Source organism: Panthera uncia, chromosome B4, assembly GCF_023721935.1.
Source record: "Panthera uncia isolate 11264 chromosome B4, Puncia_PCG_1.0, whole genome shotgun sequence".
Taxonomy (NCBI): domain Eukaryota; kingdom Metazoa; phylum Chordata; class Mammalia; order Carnivora; family Felidae; genus Panthera; species Panthera uncia.
The window spans coordinates 52,333,248-52,354,458 of record NC_064809.1 but is presented as its reverse complement, the minus strand read 5'-3'; the positions used below and the strand labels follow the sequence as shown (position 1 = coordinate 52,354,458).

The 21,211-nt window shown below is 37.4% G+C and overlaps 1 protein-coding gene across 1 annotated transcript in view; it reads right to left on the bottom strand.

Moving 5' to 3' along the window:
- Positions 1 to 21,211, bottom strand: part of SLCO1C1 (solute carrier organic anion transporter family member 1C1) — a 72,425-nt gene that overhangs the window by 35,123 nt on the left and 16,091 nt on the right. Inside the window, exon 4 of the mRNA XM_049627159.1 lies at positions 14,967 to 15,099. Within this exon, the coding sequence (XP_049483116.1) occupies positions 14,967 to 15,099 (133 nt within the window). The remainder of the gene's footprint in view (positions 1 to 14,966; positions 15,100 to 21,211) is intronic.

Below are 21,211 nucleotides of genomic sequence, written 5' to 3'. Positions count from 1 at the left end.
CATCTTCAATTTCTTTCCTGAGTTTTATAGTTTTTAGAGTACAGATCTCTTTGTTTAGGTTTATTCCTAGGTATCTTATTGGGTTTGATGTAGTTGTAAATGGGACTGATTCCTTAATTTCTCTTTCCGTTGCTTCTTCATTGGTGTATAGAAATGCAAAATATTTCTGTACATTGATTTTGTCTCCTGTGACTTTGGTGAATTTATCAGTTCTCACAGGTTTTTTTTTTTTTTTTTTTTTTTTTGGTGGAGTCTTTCAGATTTTCTATATAGAGTATCATGTCACCAGCAGATAGTGAAAATTTGACTTCTTCCCTGCTGATTTGGATACCTTTTCTTTTTGTTGTCTGATTGCTGTGGCTAGGAGTTCCAGTATCATATTGAATAAAACTGGTGACAGAGGACATTCCTGTTTTGTTCCTGACCATAGAGGAAAAGCTCTCAGTTTTTTTCCCATTGAGGATATTAGCTGTAGGTTTTTCACATATGGCCTTTATTATGTTGAGGTTTGTTCCCTCCAAATCTACTTTGTTGAAAAAAAATTTTTATGAATAGATTTGTACTTTTTCAAATGCTTTTTTTGCATCTATTGTAAAAATCATATGGCTCTTATCCTTCCTTTTATTAATGTGGTATATCACATTTATTGATTTATGAATATTGATTTATGAATATTGAACCACCTTTGACCCTACTTCATCGTGGTGAATGATTTTTTTAATGTATTGTTGGATTTGGTTTGCTAGTATTTTCTTGAGAACTTTTGTATCTATGTACATGAGGTATTGGCCTATAGTTCTCTTTATTAGTGGAGTCTTTATCTGGTTTTGGTATCAGGGTAATGTTGGTCTCATAGAGTGAATTTGGAAGTTTCCCTTCCTTTTCTGTTTTTTGGAATAGTTTGAGAAGAATAGATATTAGCTCTTCTTTAAATGTTTGGTAGAACTCCCCTGTGAAGGCATCTGGACTTTTGTTTTGGGAGAGGTTTTTGATTACTGATTCAATATCTTTGCTGATTATAGGTCTATTCAAGTTTTCTATTTCTTCCGGTTTCAGTTTTGGTAGTTTATATGTTTCTAGGAATTTATCCATTTCTTCTAGGTTGTCCAATTTGTTGGCATATAGTTTTTATAATATTCTCTTATAATTGTTTATATTTCTATGGTGTTATTTGTTATTTATCCTCTCGCATTTGTGATTATTTATTTGGGATCTTTCTCTTTTCTTTTTGATAAGTCTGGCTAAAGGTTTATCAATTTTATTAATATTTTCAAAGAAACAGTTCCTGTTTTAATTGATCTGGTTCTATTGTTTGTTGTTTTGTTTTTTGTTTTTTGTTTTTTTTGCTTTTTTTTTTTCTTTAGTTTCTGTATCATTTATTTCTGCTCTAATATTTATTTCCCTCCTTCTGATGGCTTTAGATTTCATTTGTTGTTCTTTTTTCTAGCTTTAGGTATAAGGTTAGGTTGTCAAGATTTTTCTTGCTTCTTGAAGTAGGTCTGTATCACTATATACTTCCCTCTTAGAATAGCTTTTGCTGTGGGGTGCCTGGGTGGCTTAGTCGGTTAAGCATCTGACTTTGGCTCATGGCATGATTTCACATGTCATGATCTCACAGTTCATGAGTTTGAGTCCAGCTTCGGGTTCTGTGCAGACAGCTCAGAGCCTAGAGCCTGCTTCAGATTCTGTGTCTCCCTCACTCTCTGCTCCTTCCCCACTTGCACTCTGTTTCTCTCTCAAATATAAACAAACATTAAAAAATTAAAAAAAAATGTTTTGCTGCATCCAAACGTTTTGGACCGTCATGTTTTCATTTTCATTTTTTTCCATGTATTTTTATTTCTTTTTTAGTTTCCTGGTTGACTCATTCATTGTTTACTAGCATGCCATTTAACCTTCATCTATTTGTGGTCTTTTCAAATTTTCTCTAGTGGTTGGCTTTTACTTTCATAGTGTTATGGTCAGAAAAGGTGCATGGTATGATTTTAATCCTTTGTACTTGTTGAGATCTGACTTGTGACCTAATATGAGATCTATTCTGGAGAATGTACCAAGTGCACTTGAAAATAATGTCTATTCTGCTCTTTTAGGATGAGATGTTCTGAATATATCTAAGTCCATCTGGTTCAGCGTGTCATTCAAAGCCATTTTTTCCTTGTTGATTTTCTGCTTAGATGATCTGCCCATTGATGTAAGTGGGGTGTTAAAGTTCCTTACTCTTATTGTATTATTATCAATTAGTTCCTTTATTTTTGTTATTATTTATTTTATATATTTGGGTGCTCCAATGTTGGTTGCATAAATACTTAACAATTGTTAGATCTTGTTGGATTGTCACCTTTATTATGAGACAGTGCCCTTCTTTGTGTCTTGTTACAGTCTTTGTTTTAAAGTCCAGTTTGTCGGATATAAGTATTGCTACTCTGGCTTTTGACTTGTATGTCAAATCCATTTGCATGTTAAATGTTTCTCCATCCCCTCACTTTCAATCTGCAGGTGTCTTTAGGTCTAAAATGAGTCTCTTGTAGGCAGCACACAGATAGGTCTTGTGTTTTTTTTTGTTTTTTTTTTTTTTAACATACATTCTGACACCCTATGTCTTTTATTGGTTAGTCCATTTATATTCAGAGTAATTATTGATAGATATGTATTTACTGCCATTTTATTATTTGTTTTGTCATTGTTTCTGCAGATTTTTCTGATCTTGTCTTTGTCACATTTGGTCTCTCCTTTGCATTCAAGGAGTACCCTTTAATATTTCTTGCAGGGCTGGTTTAGTGGTCACAAACTCCTTTAGTTTTCGTTTGTGTGGGAAACTCTTTATCTCTCCTTCTATTCTGAATGATAACCTTGCTGAACAGAGTATTCTTTTTTGCAGTCTTCCCCATTCCAGCACTTTGAATATATCATGCTGCTCCCTTCTAGCTTGCCAAGTTTCTGTTGAGAAATTTGCAACTAGCCTTACAGGGTCTTCCTGTATAAGTTAAGGACTTATTTTGACTTTCTGCTTTTAGTTTCTTTATCACTATATTTTGCAAATTTAATTACAATATGTCTGATTGTTGGCCTGCTTTTGTTGATTTTGTTGGGAGTTCTCTGTGCCTCCTGGATCTGGATGTCTGTTTCTTTCCCTAGATTTCAGCTATTATTTTCCTCAAATTTTCTGCACCCTTTTCTCTCTCTTCTTCTAGGACTCCTACAATATGAATGTTTTTACATTTGATAGAGATACTGAGTTTTCTATATCTATTCTCGTGTTCCATAATTCTTTCTCTCTTTTGTTTAGTCTCATTATTTTCCATTATTTTGCTTTCTAGGTCACTAATTCATTCCTCGGCTTCTTCCAGAATGCTGATTATTTCATCAAGCCTGTTTCCAATCTTGTTTATCGCACTCTTCATTTTTGATTCTTTTTCAACTCTGTTATCTCTGTAGTAAGGGTCTCACTGATTTCTTCTACTGTCATTCTCTATCAGGTGTGTTACTTAAAACTGTTTCACCTAGATCTCTGGCTATGGCCTTATCTTGTGCTCTCATTTGGGATAAATTCCTCCATCTTTGCATTTTGCCTAAGTCTCTGCCTTCTTCTCTGTGTTAGAAAAGCCAACTATGTCTCCTATGCCTGAAAGTAATGACTTTATGAAGAGGTCATGAAGTGTCCAGGGCCTGGTGCTTCAGGGGGTGTCTCAGGTATGTGCTGCATGCGCTTTGCTGTTTTGTTTTAGCTGATCTATCCTTCAGGCCGGTTGTCCTCAGAGGCTTTTGTTGTCTGCTGCGGGCAGTGTTTGCTCCCTGGCCTGAATGTGGTGAGTTTTAATTAGATGTGCTTGGTTTGGTCATGAAATGAGACATGATACCACTTCCACCAGAGCCAAGGCCCTGGAGAACTCTGGTTGGGAGACATGGTATGGGCAGAGGTTTATGTTCATCTTCAGAGGATGGAGCCTGCTGCACTGGAACTGATGGAAGCTTGACAGAGAAGAGCAGTCCTGCCAGAGCACAGGGGTGTGGGGCTTGGTATAAGCAAGTTAGGAAGTTAGTGTTGGTGCTGTGCTGCTTCCAGCAGATGGCTCTGTGCTTATGCTGAGGAACAGTGGGGAAGGGGAATGGTACCAGCTCCTTTGTTCCAAGAGGCATCTCTGTGAATGCGGTCTCGTTGGAATATGCTTCAAGATGACCAAGAAGAGCAAATAATCTCACCCCTGTGTGCTTCAGGTACTCTTCAGATTGCTGTCTCCATGCTGTATGCCCCTGGCTTGTTTGTCTGCCTTATCTCTAGGACCAGCACAGTGCCCTCTGGGCTCTATCCACCAGGTCTGCTGACCTTTAAACTCTAAACTTTATGCCCCGCTGGTTGCAAGAACACATGAAATTCAACCTCTCTTGTTTTCCAAGTCAGTAACTTTAGAGAAACTTTCTCCTTGTGCATTCCCCTGTGTGCTCTTCTCTCTCGTGCCCTTCTCTGTGACCACAGCACCCTCCCTTCTGCAGCACCTGTGACCTATTTCTCCCCTATACCAAATCTGCATTTCCTACCTTCTTCGATGTGGCCTCTTCTCTCCCGTTAGCTGTGGAGTTTGTTCTGTCAGTCTTCAAGTTGGTTTCTGGGGTATTTAGGAGGATTTGATAGTAGCTGTGTTCATGGGATGAGGTGAGCCTAGGGTCTGCCTATTTTGCTGCCATATTCCTCTCCCCTGATATAAGGGGATTTTGAACTGTTTATCTGGATGGTATCACTTTTCTCTAGAGTTTATTGTTAGGGCTCAAAGTTATTTCTAATGCCATTCTTTCCTCTGATGTATGGTTACAATGGCAGCTGGATTGAAGAGCCAAGGCTGAATGGAAACACTGTGATAATTCTATCTTCAGTTCCCCAGCCATGCTCCCTCTCAAATTATCCTTCATGAGACAATTTCTCTGTCCACTGCACTCTCCAAAAAGAGGTACCTGATAAAAGGACATCACAACATTATCTTTTTCTCAACATCATCATGGTTCTCTTTTTGTTCAGGTACCATATGACTAAAGACTAGGAATCAGAGTAATGTATTTATAATATTAGTAATAACAACCTACTCAGCCATGTAAGTAAAACATGTATTGAGGTATTAAAATATATAGACTGATAGATGGGTCACCTTATATCAGTTTTGCATAATCTATACCTCGCTAGGTCCATGAACCTTACAGAAAAAGTAACAACATTTTTGTATGTATGTTAGTATTTAAGGAAAGAAGTTCAGAGTTGTTACTTTTATCATATGGTTCTCTGGGCAAAATAGTTTAAAAACCACTTAATGAGGATAACTATTTGTCGATTCTCAGCTACCCAAGAGAACATTCAGCATTAAAATAATGATAAATATAATTTTCTTTCTTTAATAATTGCAGAGGTACCATGGGCTGTTATAGTGCCTTAGAGCTCTTAAAATTAATGTCAATCATGATTATGTAGAATTTTTAAAATTTTAAATTAGAGAGAGAGGGAAGATGGTGGCATAGGAGGACGCTGGGCTCACCGCGCGTCCTGCTGATCACTTAGATTCCACCTACACCTGCCTAAATAACCCAGAAAACCGCCAGAGGATTAGCAGAACAGAGCCTCCGGAGCCAAGCGCAGATGAGAGGCCCACGGAAGAGGGTAGAAGGGGCGGCCAGGCAGTGCGCGCTCCACGGACTGGTGGGAGGGAGACGGGGCGGAGGGGCGGCTCGCTGGCCAAGCAGAGCCCCCGAGTCGGGCTGGCAAAAGCGGAGGGGCGGGACAGACTGTGTTCCGACAGCAAGCGCGACTTAGCGTCTGGGAGGTCATAAGTTAACAGCTCTGCTCCGAAAGCGGGAAGGCTGGAGGACAAAGGGAGGGAGAGCTGCTGAGCCCCCGGACGGCAGAGCTCAGTTTGGTGGGGAACAAAGGCGCTCCCCAGCGCCATCTCCCCCGCCCATCCCCCAGCCAAAATCCCAAAGGGAACCAGTTCCTGCCAGGGAATTTGCTCGCTCCGCGCAAACACCCAACTCTGTGCTTCTGCGGAGCCAAACCTCATGCAGCGGATCTGACTCCCTCCCGCTGCCACAGGGCCCCTCCTGAAGTGGATCACCTAAGGAGAAGCGAGCTAAGCCTGCCCCTCCTGCCCCCGTGCACCTTGCCTACCCACCCCAGCTAATACGCCAGATCCCCAGCACCACAAGCCTGGCAGTGTGCAAGTAGCCCAGACGGGCCACGCCACGCCACAGTGAATCCCGCCCCTAGGAGAGGGGAAGAGAAGGCACACACCAGTCTGACTGTGGCCCCAGCAGTGGGCTGGGGACAGACATCAGGTCGGACTGCGGCCCCGCCCACCAACTCCAGTTATACACCACAGCACAGGAGAAGTGCCCTGCAGGACCTCACCACTCCAGGGACTATCCAAAATGACCAAACGGAAGAATTCCCCTCAGAAGAATCTCCAGGAAATAACAACAGCTAATGAACTGATCAAAAAGGATTTAAATAATATAACAGAAAGTGAATTTAGAATAATAGTCATAAAATTAATCGCTGGGCTTGAAAACAGTATACAGGACAGCAGAGAATCTCTTGCCACAGAGATCAAGGGACTAAGGAACAGTCACGAGGAGATGAAAAGTGCTTTAAACAAAATGCAAAACAAAATGGAAACGACGACAGCTCGGATTGAAGAGGCAGAGGAGAGAATAGGTGAACTAGAAGATAAAGTTATGGAAAAGAAGAAGCTGAGAGAAAGAGAGATAAAAAAAATCCAGGAGTATGAGGGGAAAATTAGAGAACTAAGTGATACACGAAAAAGAAATAATATACACATAATTGGTATCCCAGAGGAGGAAGAGAGAGGGAAAGGTGCTGAAGGGGTACTTGAAGAAATTATAGCTGAGAACTTCCCTGAACTGGGGAAGGAAAAAGGCACTGAAATCCAAGAGGCACAGAGAACTCCCTTCAGACGTAACTTGAATCGATCTTCTGCACGACATATCATAGTGAAACTGGCAAAATACAAGGATAAAGAGAAAATTCTGAAAGCAGCAAGGGATAAACGTGCCCTCACATATAAAGGGAGACCTATAAGACTCGTGACTGATCTCTCTTTTGAAACTTGGCAGGCCAGAAAGGATTGGCACGAGATCTTCAGTGTGCTAAACAGAAAAAATATGCAGCCGAGAATCCTTTATCCAGCAAGTCTGTCATTTAGAATAGAAGGAGAGATAAAGGTCTTCCCAAACAAACAAAAACTGAAGGAATTTGTCACCACGAAACCAGCCCTACAAGAGATCCTAAGGGGGATCCTGTGAGACAAAGTACCAGAAACATCACTACAAGCATAAAACATACAGACATCACAATGACTCTAAACCTGTATATTTCTATAATAACACTGAATGTAAATGGATTAAATGCGCCAACCAAAAGACATAGGGTATCAGAATGGATAAAAAACAAGACCCATCTATTTGCTGTCTACAAGAGACTCATTTTAGACCTGAGGACACCTTTAGATTGAGAGTGAGGGGATGGAGAACTATTTATCATGCTACTGGAAGCCAAAAGAAAGCTGGAGTAGCCATACTTATATCAGACAAACTAGACTTTAAGTTAAAGGCTGTAACAAGAGATGAACAAGGGCATTATATAATAATTACAGGGTCTATCCATCAGGAAGAGCTAACAATTATAAATGTCTATGTGCCGAATACCGGAGCCCCCAAATATATAAAACAATTACTCATAAACATAAGCGATCTTACTGATAAGAATGTGGTAATTGCAGGGGACTTTAACACCCCACTTACAGAAATGGATAGATCATCTAGACACACGGTCAATAAAGAAACAAGGGCCCTGAATGATACATTGGATCAGATGGACTTGACAGATATATTTAGAACTCTGCATCCCAAAGCAACAGAATATACTTTCTTCTCGAGTGCACATGGAACATTCTCCAAGATGGATCATATACTGGGTCACAAAACAGCCCTTCATAAGTTTACAAGAATTGACATTATACCATGCATACTTTCAGACCACAATGCTATGAAGCTTGAAATCAACCACAGGAAAAAGTCTGGAAAACCTCCAAAAGCATGGAGGTTAAAGAACACCCTACTAACGAATGAGTGGGTCAACCAGGCAATTAGAGAAGAAATTAAAAAATATATGGAAACAAACGAAAATGAAAATACAACAATCCAAACGCTTTGGGACACAGCGAAGGCAGTCCTGAGAGGAAAATACATTGCAATCCAGGCCTATCTCAAGAAACAAGAAAAATCCCAAATACAAAATCTAATAGCACACCTAAAGGAAATAGAAGCAGAACAGCAAAGGCAGCCTAAACCCAGCAGAAGTAGAGAAATAATAAAGATCAGAGCAGAAATAAACAATATAGAATCTAAAAAAAACTGTAGAGCAGATCAACGAAACCAAGAGTTGGTTTTTTGAAAAAATAAACAAAATTGACAAACCTCTAGCCAGGCTTCTCAAAAAGAAAAGGGAGATGACCCAAACAGATAAAATCATGAATGAAAATGGAATTATTACAACCAATCCCTCAGAGATACAAGCAATTATCAGGGAATACTATGAAAAATTATATGCCAACAAATTGGACAACCTGGAAGAAATGGACAAATTCCTAAACACCCACACCTTCCAAAACTCAATCAGGAGGAAATAGAAAGCTTGAACAGACCCATAACCAGTGAAGAAATTGAATTGGTTATCAAAAATCTCCCAACAAATAAGAGTCCAGGACCAGATGGCTTCCCAGGGGAGTTCTACCAGACGTTTAAAGCAGAGATAATACTTATACTTCTCCAGCTATTCCAAGAAATAGAAAGGGAAGGAAAACTTCCAGACTCATTCTATGAAGCCAGTATTACTTTGATTCCTAAACCAGACAGAGACCCAGTAAAAAAAGAGAACTACAGGCCAATATCCCTGATGAATATGGATGCAAAAATTCTCAATAAGATACTAGCAAATCGAATTCAACGGCATATAAAAAGAATTATTCACCATGATCAAGTGGGATTCATTCCTGGGATGCAGGGCTGGTTCAACATTCGCAAATCGATCAACGTGATACATCACATTAACAAAAAAAAAAGAGAAGAACCATATGATCCTGTCAATCGATGCAGAAAAGGCCTTTGACAAAATCCAGCACCCTTTCTTAATAAAAACCCTTGAGAAAGTCGGGATAGAAGGAACATACTTAAACATCATAAAAGCCATTTATGAAAAGCCCACAGCTAACATCATCCTCAATGGGGAAAAACTGAGAGCTTTTTCCCTGAGATCAGGAACACGACAGGGATGCCCACTCTCACTGCTGTTGTTTAACATAGTGCTGGAAGTTCTAGCATCAGCAATCAGACAACAAAAGGAAATCAAAGGCAACAAAATTGGCAAAGATGAAGTCAAGCTTTCGCTTTTTGCAGATGACATGATATTATACATGGAAAATCCGACAGACTCCACCAAAAGTCTGCTAGAACTGATACATGAATTCAGCAAAGTTGCAGGATACAAAATCAATGTACAGAAATCAGTTGCATTCTTATACACTAACAATGAAGCAACAGAAAGACAAATAAAGAAACTGATCCCATTCACAATTAAACCAAGAAGCATAAAATACCTAGGAATAAATCTAACCAAAGATGTACAAGATCTGTATGCTGAAAACTTTAGAAAGCTTATGCAGGTAATTGAAGAAGATTTAAAGAAATGGAAAGACATTCCCTGCTCATGGATTGGAAGAATAAATATTGTCAAAATGTCAATACTACCCAAAGCTATCTACACATTCAATGCAATCCCAATCGAAATTGCACCAGCATTCTTCTTGAAACTAGAACAAGCAATCCTAAAATTCATATGGAACCACAAAAGGCCCCGAATAGCCAAAGTAATTTTGAAGGAGAAGACCAAAGCAGGAGGCATCACAATCCCAGACTTTAGCCTCTACTACAAAGCTGTCATCATCAAGACAGCATGGTATTGGCACAAAAACAGACACATAGACCAATGGAATAGAATAGAAACCCCAGAACTAGACCCACAAACGTATGGCCAACTCATCTTTGACAAAGCAGGAAAGAACATCCAATGGAAAAAAGACAGTCTCTTTAACAAATGGTGCTGGGAGAAATGGACAGCAACATGCAGAAGGTTGAAACTAGACCACTTTCTCACACCATTCACAAAAATAAACTCAAAATGGATAAAGGACCTGAATGTGAGACAGGAAACCATCAAAAGCTTAGAGGAGAAAGCAGGAAAAGACCTCTCTGACCTCAGCCATAGCAATCTCTTACTCGACACATTCCCAAAGGCAAGGGAATTAAAAGCAAAAGTGAATTACTGGGACCTTATGAAGATAAAAAGCTTCTGCACAGCAAAGGAAACAACCAACAAAACTGAAAGGCAACCAATGGAATGGGAAAAGATATTTGCAAATGACATATTGGACAAAGGGCTAGTATCCAAAATCTATAAAGAGCTCACCAAACTCCACACCCAAAAAACAAATAACCCAGTGAAGAAATGGGCAGAACACATGAATAGACACTTCTCTAAAGAAGACATCCGGATGGCCAACAGGCACATGAAAAGATGTTCAACGTCGCTCCTTATCAGGGAAATACAAATCAAAACCACACTCAGATTTTACCTCACGCCAGTCGGAGTGGCCAAAATGAACAAATCAGGAGACTATAGATGCTGGCGAGGATGTGGAGAAACGGGAACCCTCTTGCACTGTTGGTGGGAATGCAAATTGGTGCAGCCGCTCTGGAAAGCAGTGTAGAGGTTCCTCAGAAAATTAAAAATAGACCTACCCTATGACCCAGCAATAGCACTGCTAGGAATTTATCCAAGGGATACAGGAGTACTGATGCATAGGGGCACTTGTACCCCAATGTTTATAGCAGCACTCTCAACAATAGCCAAATTATGGAAAGAGCCTAAATGTCCATCAACTGATGGATGGATAAAGAAATTGTGGTTTATATACACAATGGAATACTACGTGGCAATGAGAAAGAATGAAATATGGCCATTTGTAGCAACGTGGATGGAACTGGAGAGTGTGATGCTAAGTGAAATAAGCCATACAGAGAAAGACAGATACCATATGGTTTCACTCTTATGTGGATCCTGAGAAACTTAACAGAAACACATGGGGGAGGGGAAGGAAAAAAAAAAAAAAGAGGTTAGAGTGGGAGAGAGCCAAAGCATAAGAGACTTAAAAACTGAGAACAAACTGAGGGTTGATGGGGGGTGGGAGGGAGGGGAGGGTGGGTGATGGGTACTGAGGAGGGCACCTTTTGGGATGAGCACTGGGTGTTGTATGGAAACCAATTTGACAATAAATTTCATATATTAAAAAAAATAAAAAAAATTTAAATTATTTGAGCTTTCCTAATTCATTCTATCAAAATGAAACTGTTTAGCATAACAATTATTTAGATTTTGAATAAATGTAATTTATGCAAGTGTCTCCTTTGCCACTAATTACTAGATATGACACTCTAGAAAAATCAATTAACCTTTTCCAATTTCAATATTTTTGGTGGTAAAGTAGGGGTATCCATGTAGTCTGTACAATTTAGGTTCTGTTGGATAAGGAGGCAGAGAAGTAATTTCACAGGTGACCAGTGGTTTAAATGCTTTTAAACCACGGATTTTAGTTCCTGACCTGGATTCAGACTCTGAAACAATCTTGATTCAGAGACATGAAGTTCTACAGTAGCCATCTAAATAGTCTTCCTACTCCCACATTTCCCTCACCAGAGTTATTTTTCCAAGCAGCAGTCTGCATGGCCCTTAAAAAATGTAAGTGAGATCATGCCATTCTGCTCAAAGCTCTCCACCAGCTTCCCATCTCATACCAAGAAGAAGCTGAAGTTGCAATTGTGTGCAACCTTACTATTCAAGGTGAAGTCTGCAGACCAACAGCATCAGCTGAATCTCAAACCCTATCGAAGAACTACTAAATCAGAATCTTTATTCTACCAAGAGCTTCAGGTGACACAAATGTCCACCAAAGTTTGAGAAACAACCCTGACAGCCTCTGCTATTCCCCCTTACATTTTCCCCTTGCTTGTCCTACTTCAGACACACAGGCCTCCCTGCTGTTTACCCACATGCCAGATTCCCTCCTGCTGCAGGAACTTTATATTCATTATTCAATCAGCACAGAATCTTTCTTCCCCAGGTGTCTGCATGGGTGTCTTCTTCATCTCTCAGTCTTTCCCAAGGGTCATCATATGGGTGAGCCATCCCCTCATAACCCTACTTTAAACTGCAACCCTTCCTCCCCACAACATACTCCTTATGTGTCTTCAGCAGGTTATTTTCCTATATAGCACTTAACATTATCTGGAATACTGTATCATTATTTATTTCTTTATTATCTGTCTCCTCCTCATAAGATCCAAGAGAACAGAGATTTTTTTGTCTCTACTCTATCTGCATTACCTAGAAAAACCACCAATATATATTTTTTAAATTCATGATTCAGGTGAGCTCACACACATAAAGCTAAACACAGTCTGTTCATGGTAGCCCCTCAATAATTGATATCCATTATCAGTGTTATGTTTTGCTGGAAATCAAAAGTACTCTGCTAGGCAGAAGAGTATAGTGGTCTCTTGGAGATCAAAAATGACATTTGGACAATTGTCCAAATAATACTGTGAAAAGTTAAAAAGAAGTTATTATAATAAGCCTTAGTAAATAGTAAACTTCATGGGTAAAAATTGTGCACATATATTTTTGTTTAATTTCATTTTGTTTTTTTCTCACTGAAGTAGCCCCATTACATGGCACAGTACCAGGCCAATGCAGACACTAAATAATAAATAAACAAATATAACTTCAAACATACAAAAAAGTAGTGCCTAATAATTTGTCTTTGACCCTTTGGCAACCTTTGATAACCCTAGCCTGGCTGCCTGGCTGGTCTTTTTCTGATTTTCTTTTACTAGAAAAAAGAAAAATCTTTTACTAGAAAATTTTACTTCTTTAACTGGAAAACTTCAAATACTAGTAAAGTCAACATTCACTTGGCATCTAAAATTTTCAATTATGTAAGAACCTAGACAGTCATGTGTGAACTCCCTCTTTTGCTTGACTGCTAAACGATTGTACTCAAATTACTAAGATCCCTGTGGAAATGCTTTGTTGCTTTTTACCACTTTTGTGATCTTGAGGTTTTGGCTTTTGATTAAGTGGAAACAGAATGTTTTATATTTGTCACTAACTTGAAGTGACAAAATTATTAATCTGAAGACAACCCATTACTTGCCTCTGGTTAAAACCAGGTGGCTTAATGATCTAAGAAGGTCTCATAACAATGCATAACAATAATGACACAGTTACTAGATATATGAGGAAACTTAGCAAGCATTTTACCTGTGTCATCTCATTTAATATTTGCAATATTATAAGCTAGTTATTATTTTTAATACTTATAATACCTATTTTTAATATGCATAAACTGAGGCCTGGAAAGCTTAAGTAACATGTCCAAGGTCATATAGAAAAGACCCACTGCAGAATGAGTTATGTCAAGAGTCATAGATTTATTTATCCTCTGGAACTACTTTCTAATTTTATGTTTTTAAGTAATGGAATTCTTCCCCCCACCCCCACCACCTGGCAAACTGTTGCATGGGGGTTCAGTGACTAGAACAGATAGTAGTGTCACAGCTATTGATCAAGCAGGGATTAGGCAGAGTGAAGATCCATTTCCTCAGCCTTTTCCTTTGCTTGCTGTTTTTCCATTGACTCCAAATGGCACCTTTGTAGAACCTCAGTGATCCAAGGAAAACTTCTGCCTCATGAAAAGGAGGCTGGATAGGTGTTCAAAGAGTAGGCAGAAGTTCTGAAAACACCAATCTCTCTCCAAGTAAAAATGAAGGGGCCAGGGAAACTATCCAAATAAGTACAAGAGATCCCACTCAGAGGATTCTGTGCACTATCTTTATAGATTGACCACAGAGGTAAAAATCTGACTATATTTATATAGTAACTTGGGAATCCAAGAAAACGTTTGTACTATATCATACCTAAGTCTGTATAGCTCTAAAATGTCATAATACAATGATCTAGAGTGAACAGTATCAAAGTATTATTTGATATATAATTTTAAAAAACTATTATCTTGCTTCAAAACCTCTAGGTAGTCACTTCTCTCAGTTGGCAATAGGTAACCATGGATAAGGAAGGCAACATAGATATGCATGAAGTCAGAATACTTGTTTTAGGATTCCAGTTCTATAATTACAGGACACCTAACCTTGAAAAAGTTGACTAAGTCATGATCATTAGTCCTAAGCTAAAAAGACAAACTATGCTCTTCTACTTCACAGGTAAAGGTGAAATGATATAAAGATGGTGGAAAATCTTTGGAACTACTAAAGTTGTATGCAAGTACTAACAAACTTAGTAGCAAAAGTACCAAAAGCAGCCTTCAGGGTTAAAGGATACCGACAACCTATACCTACTGAAAAAGTTCTATGAGATAGTATTTGGACACTGAATAGCTATTTGAATTGATAAAATACCCTTAGTCAATGATCTGCCAGTCAAGTGACCCAGCATATTGTCAGAAGCATTCATTCATTACCCATTTGACATCTACCACAATACACTAATTTTTTACTTATTTTGTCTCCCCAGATAAATTATTTGAATGAAGACATATAGTGAAATTTCCTTTTAGTTTTTGCTGACATCGATACATAGCTGTATATCAATTTTTTTTACAGATTATTAAATTTTAAGCAAACTTGTAAGTATTCTGAATTTTTTCCCAGAGGATATAACAAAAATAAGGTATAAATCATCATGCTTTAAGCCATGTGTGATTTTCTTAAACAATTGTAATTATAAAAAGTGAGCAATACAGTTGGTTAAATCAAGAAAAAAATAATTGCTTTAGACTTACTGCTGCATGAAGAACTGAGGCATTGCAATGAGCAGTGTTCCAACTCCCATGATTAGGCACCCTGTTCCGATTATTTTTGGCCTGTGAAGTTTGGCTCCAAAGTAGCTAACAAATGTTATAACTAAGAGATTCCCTTCAGATAAAGAATAAAATGTGCATCAGTTAGATAAATTAGAAAAAGTCATCAGCATATTAAATGCATGAATGTCTATAGCGGTTCTGGCAATTCTTTGTTTTGACTAAACTGTCTCCCCACCATCCTTCCCATCCTTTTTCTCTTCTCTTTAATCTGAGATGACTGTTGAAATTGTCTCCATGCTCATTACTTCAATTATTTCATCCATTTATCAAAATACTTTAATTATCAACACAACTACCTCATTGTCATCTACCCTGATTATTTGTCCTTTTAAAAGTGTTTTAACAGTAAATCAAATTGTAGAAGAGTTCCTTTAGGTGTCCTCTTAAGTTTTCCTCAATGATTTTGAAGTGAACCTTATTACTGTTTTTTCATTCATCAATATTTTTTATTAAAACTTGTCAGTTTCCCATTTGCTCTTAAAACATACATTACAAATTCTTGCTTCAGCAGATATTCCTTCTAAAAAAAGTATGATAAACACAACTGTACCTCACTTTATGAAATCAAATTATGAAATTCATATTAGTACAAAAAAGAATTTTTCTGCAAGTAGAAGTCATGCTTTTTGAAAATGTCTCTAGAGAAGCATATGATAAATTACTTTTAGTTGATGATGGTGATGAGTGATTAAATATGCTTTAGGGAAAACATCCTCATATTTTGCTGTACACAAAAACGCTGAAAGGTGGTGGTGACAGTAACAGAAACCTTAAAAATGCAGTATCTTGGAAGCTCCCAACAGATTCTGATTCTATGGATCTAGGGGTAGGTCAAGAAATCTGCATTTTTAAAACTAGCTCATATGTGCTGATGGAGATGGTTCCTGAAATACGGTTTGATAAACATTGTTTAGAATCTTAGATTTCAAAAGGCTTAAAGTTTCAGTTCTTTGCATTTGGAATAGTCTTTAAAATCTTCAGTGCTAGACAGAATAAGAACTTAGCAATTCCCCAGCAATTGATTGTGATGGCTGATGGATAGTGCTGCTTTGAAGCTTTCTTGGATGTTTCCAATTTTCGAGCAAGATTGTGTTTGCTTACATCTGTAAGCAATCATCTAATTTACTACTGTTTGTTCACATTGCCAGCTTTAGTCAAGTGCAAAAAGAGTAGCAATTTTTATAGACTTGAGGACAATAATGACAGTGAGAAAATTAGCTTGCACAGTGGCTCTAGGTTTTATGGCTTCAAAAAGAATTAAACTTGTTTTAATTTTCACAGGGGAAAAAATATTGAGTATGAGATTTCTCATTCGGTATTTAAGAATTTAGTAGAAGAAACTTTGTATCATATTACATTGATAATTATGTCTATACTTTTGTTAATGTGTCACAGTGAATAAGCCAAAGTAAAGTAAAAGCTGACCTTCAGTTATACGTAATGTATCCCTGCAACCAACATTACCTATTCTCCCCAACTCCCACACCACCAACACTTCACAATAAAGAACCCATGTTTACAGACTGTTTCTGTGTTACATTAGTGAGTATGCCAAAGACTACATAATACCATTTTAGCATCTATGATATCTATAGTGTTTTTGCTTTCTTTACTTTGTGTCCCTCTGAGTTCTCAGAAGATACACATAGAAAATAAATGGCAATAAGTAATCTCTAAAAAACTAAATTGGATATCAAAATTCTTTCACATTTACTATCACTAGCTTCTGAAAAAGACAACAGATCCAGAGTGTTTTAAAATGGTTTTACCAAGCTTTTAAGGAACAGATTCTCCCCACCTTCTCTTTCTTCCTTTCTCTCAACACACACACACACACACACACACACACACACACACACACACACAAAGTACTTAGATAACAGAAAAGAAAGCCATCCAACTCATAAGACTTATATACCCTTGAAACCAAAACTAGACAAGGACAATGAAAGAAAAGACCAAATGCAATTTGTTCCAGAAGTGCAAGGGTACCACCAAATAAGATAAAAAAATATATATGTTAATTTAATCATTGTATTAAAGAAGGAGAAAAATTCCATGGTTATCCTAACAGATGTAGTAAATGCATCCAATATAGTTAACCACTCATTTATGATAAGAAAAATATTTGAGCATATTAACTTTTAAAGTATATCTACCAGGCACACCTGGGTAGCTAAGTCGCTTAAGTGTTCACCTCTTGATTTTAGCTCAGGTCATGATCTCATGGTTTGCGAGATCAAGCCCCATGTAGGGCTCTGCACTGACAGCGTGGAGTCTGCTTGGAATTCTCTCTCTTTGTCCCTCCTTCACTCATGCTAATTGATTAAACATTTTTTTTAAATAAAGTGTATCTACCATATTACACTGCACACATATTACTTAATGGTGAATTTATAAAAGCATTTTCATTAAGGTCACATATGAGAAAAGAATGCCCATTGTCACTGCTTCTATTTAAGATAGTACTGAAGCCAAGGAAATAAGGCAAAAACAAACAACAGATATAAGAATTGGAAAGAATAATATAAAACTGACTTCTGTCTCAGACAATATGATTGTCCATTCAGAAAACTCTACTATAGACATCTATAGACAATTAAAATGACACACATTTATACTATAAAGAATCCTGGGGCACCTGGGTGGTTAAGTTGGTTAAAGTGTCTGACTCTTGGTTTCAGCTCAGGTTATGATCTCATAGTTGGTGAGTCGGTGCTGCTAAGCATAGAACCTGCTTGGGGTTCTCTCTCTCCCTCTCTCTCTCTCCCCTTTCACTGGTTGCTCTCTTTCAAAATAAATAAATAAACTTTAAAAAAAGGAAAAAAAAGAAAATCCTAAAGACTGCATAAAACAACTACTAGAAATAATAAATAAATGCAGTAAAGTAACAGGAAACAAAATAAATAACCAGAAATTGGTAGCATTTCTATACAATAATGACAAAAGAGAAGAAAAGAGAAATTTTAAAAACAACACCATTTACAACTGGACTAAAAAGAATAAAATATGTAAGAATAAACTTAACCAAAGAGGTGAAAGAAGTATACTTCAAAAACCATAAAACACTGATGAAAGAAACTGAAGATGACAAGGATACCTGGGTGGCTCAATAGATTAAGTATCTGACCTTAGTTTTGGCTCAGGTCATGATCTGATGGTTCATGAGTTCAAGCCCCAAGCCGGGCTCTGTGCTGACAATTGCAGAGCCTGCTTGGGATTGTGTGTCTCCCTCTCTCTCTGTCTCTCCCCCACTTGTGGGCACGCTCTCTCTCAAAATAAACAAACATTTAAAACTGCTTTAAAAAAAACAAATTGAAGATGACAAAAACAAATGGAAAGATATTCCATGCTCATAGATGGGAAGAATTAATATCATTAAAATATTCATATTACCCAAAGCAATCTACAGACTCAATGCAATCCTTGTCAAAATACCAGCACCATTTTTCACAAAACAAGAGAAAATAATACTAAAATTTGTATGGAGCCACAGAAGACTAGTGATCTTGAGAAAGAAGTACAAAACTGGATGTATCACAAAGTAGATTTCAAGATAACTACAAAACTGTAGCAATCAAAACAGCATGGTATTGGCACAAAAAATAGACACAGAGATCAAAAGAACAGAATAGACACCCCAGAAATAAACACAATTAAATGGTCAATTAATTCACAACAAAGGTAGCAGAAATATATAATGGGGAAGACAGTCTCTTCTATAAATGGTGTTGGAAAAACTGGACAGCCATATGTAAAAGAATGGAAGTGAACCACTTTTTAATACCATACATCCAAATAAACTCAAAATGGATTAAAGACCTAAATTTGAGATCTGAAACAATAAAAGTCCTAGAAGAGAACACAGGTAGTAATTTCTCTGACATTGGCTGTAGCAAGATTTTTCTAGATCTGTCTCCTCATGTAAAGGAAACAAAAACTAAAATAAACTATTGGAACTATATAAAAATAAAAAGTATTTACACAGGAAAGGGAACCATCAACAAAACAAAAGATAACCTGCTGAAGGGGAGAAAATATTTGCAAATGATATATCTGACAAGGGTTAATATCCAAAATAAAGAATTTATATAACTCAACACCAAAAAAAATCTGATTAAAATATGGGCAGAGGACCTGAATAGACATTTTTCCAAAGAAGACACACAGATGGCCAACAGACACATGAAAAGATACTCAACATCAGTAATCATCAGGGAAATGTAAATCAAAACCACAATGAGATATCCCCTTAGACCAGTTAGAATGGTAACTATCAAAATGACAAAAAATAACAAGTGTTGGCAAGGATGTGGAGAAAAAGAAAACCTCATGCACTGTTGGTGGGAAGGAAAATTGGTACAGCCATGGTGGAAAATAGTATGGGGGTTCCTCAAAAAATTAAAAACAAAAATATCACAAGAATAATTTTACTGTTGTGTATTTATCCAAAGAAAATGAAAACCCTGATTAAAAAAGATGTATGCACCCTTATGTTTATTGTAGCAGTATTTACAATATCCCAGATATGGAAGCAACCAGATGTCCATTCATAAATGAATGGATAAAGGAGGTGTGCACGTACGTACACACACACACACACACACACACACAGGAATATTATGCAGTCATATAAAGGACAAGACTGTGCCATTTAGGACAATATGGAGGGACCTAGTAGGTATAATGGTAAGTGAAATAAGTCAGACTGAGAAAGAAAAATACCATATGATTCTACTCATAAGTGAAATCTTAAAAAAATGAACAAAAAGCAGAATCAGACCTTTAAATACAAACTGATGGTTGCCAGAGGGGAAGGATGGTTGGGCAACATGGATGAAGGGAAGAGGGAGACACAGTCTTCTTGTTATGCAATGAGTAAGTCATGGGAATAAAAGGCACAGCCCAAGGAATACAGTCAATAATACTGCAGTAGTGATATAATGGAAGAGATGGTAGCCAGACTTGTGGTGAACACAACATAAAGTATAAACATGCCAAATCACTAAGTTGTACACCTGAAATTAAGGTACTATTGTGTGTCAACTATAAATTTTTTTTAAAAAAATTAACATAAATTCAACAAGGTTTCTGCATAAATATTATATTAGATGTTAACATTGTTCTAATATTCCAGGAATTGCTAAATAGAAAATGTAACAGAAGACTATTGTTGTAAAAGCAATGATTAGAGGGAACTTTAGAACACTGAATGCATATATTAGAAAAGAAGAAAAATTTAAAACCAGTAATCTAAGTTTCCACCTAGAAAATTAGAAAAAGAGCCAATTAAATCCAAATGAGGCAGAAGAAAAGACATAATAAAAATTATAGCAGAAATAAATGAAATTGAGCACAGAAACTCAGAAGAAAAAATCAACAAAACCAAAAGATGATTCTTTGAAAAGATCAATGAAATCAATAAGCCTCATGGGGCTCCTGGGTGGCTCAGTTGTTTGGGTGTCCAACTTCAGTTTGGGCCATGATCTTGCAGTTTGTGAGTTTGAACCCCATGTTGGGCTCTGTGCTGACAGCTCAGAGCCTGCTTGGGATTTTGTGTCTCCCTCTCTCTCTCTGCCCCTCCCCACTTGTGCTCACTCATGCTCGCGCTCGCTCTCTCTCTCTCTCTCTCTCAAAAAAAAAATAATAAACATTAAAAAATTTTTAATAAAATGTATTTTTAAATAAAAATATAAACCTATAGCCATGCTCACCAAGAAGAAAAGAGAGTAGATTCTAATTACTAATACCAGAAATGAAAAGGAAGACACTACTACAAACTTCATGGACATTAAATAATAAAGGAGGGGCGCCTGGGTGGCTCAGTGGGTTAGCTTCCGACTTCAGCTCAGGTCATGATCTCAGGTTTGTAAGTTTGAGGCCCACAAAGGGGTCTGTGGTGACAGTTTGGAGCCTGAAACCTGCTTTGGATTCTGTGTCTCCCTCTCTCTCTGTCCCTCTACTGTTCACACTCTGTCTCTTTCAAAAAATAATGAACTTAAAAAAATTTTTTTTAAAGATAGTAAAAGAGTATTATGAACATTTCTATGCCTACAAATTTGATAACCTAAATAAAATAGACCTATTTCTTGAAGGACACAATCTGCCAAATTTCCCTAAGAAGAAATAGATAATATAAACAGGCCCGTATCTATTAAAGAAAT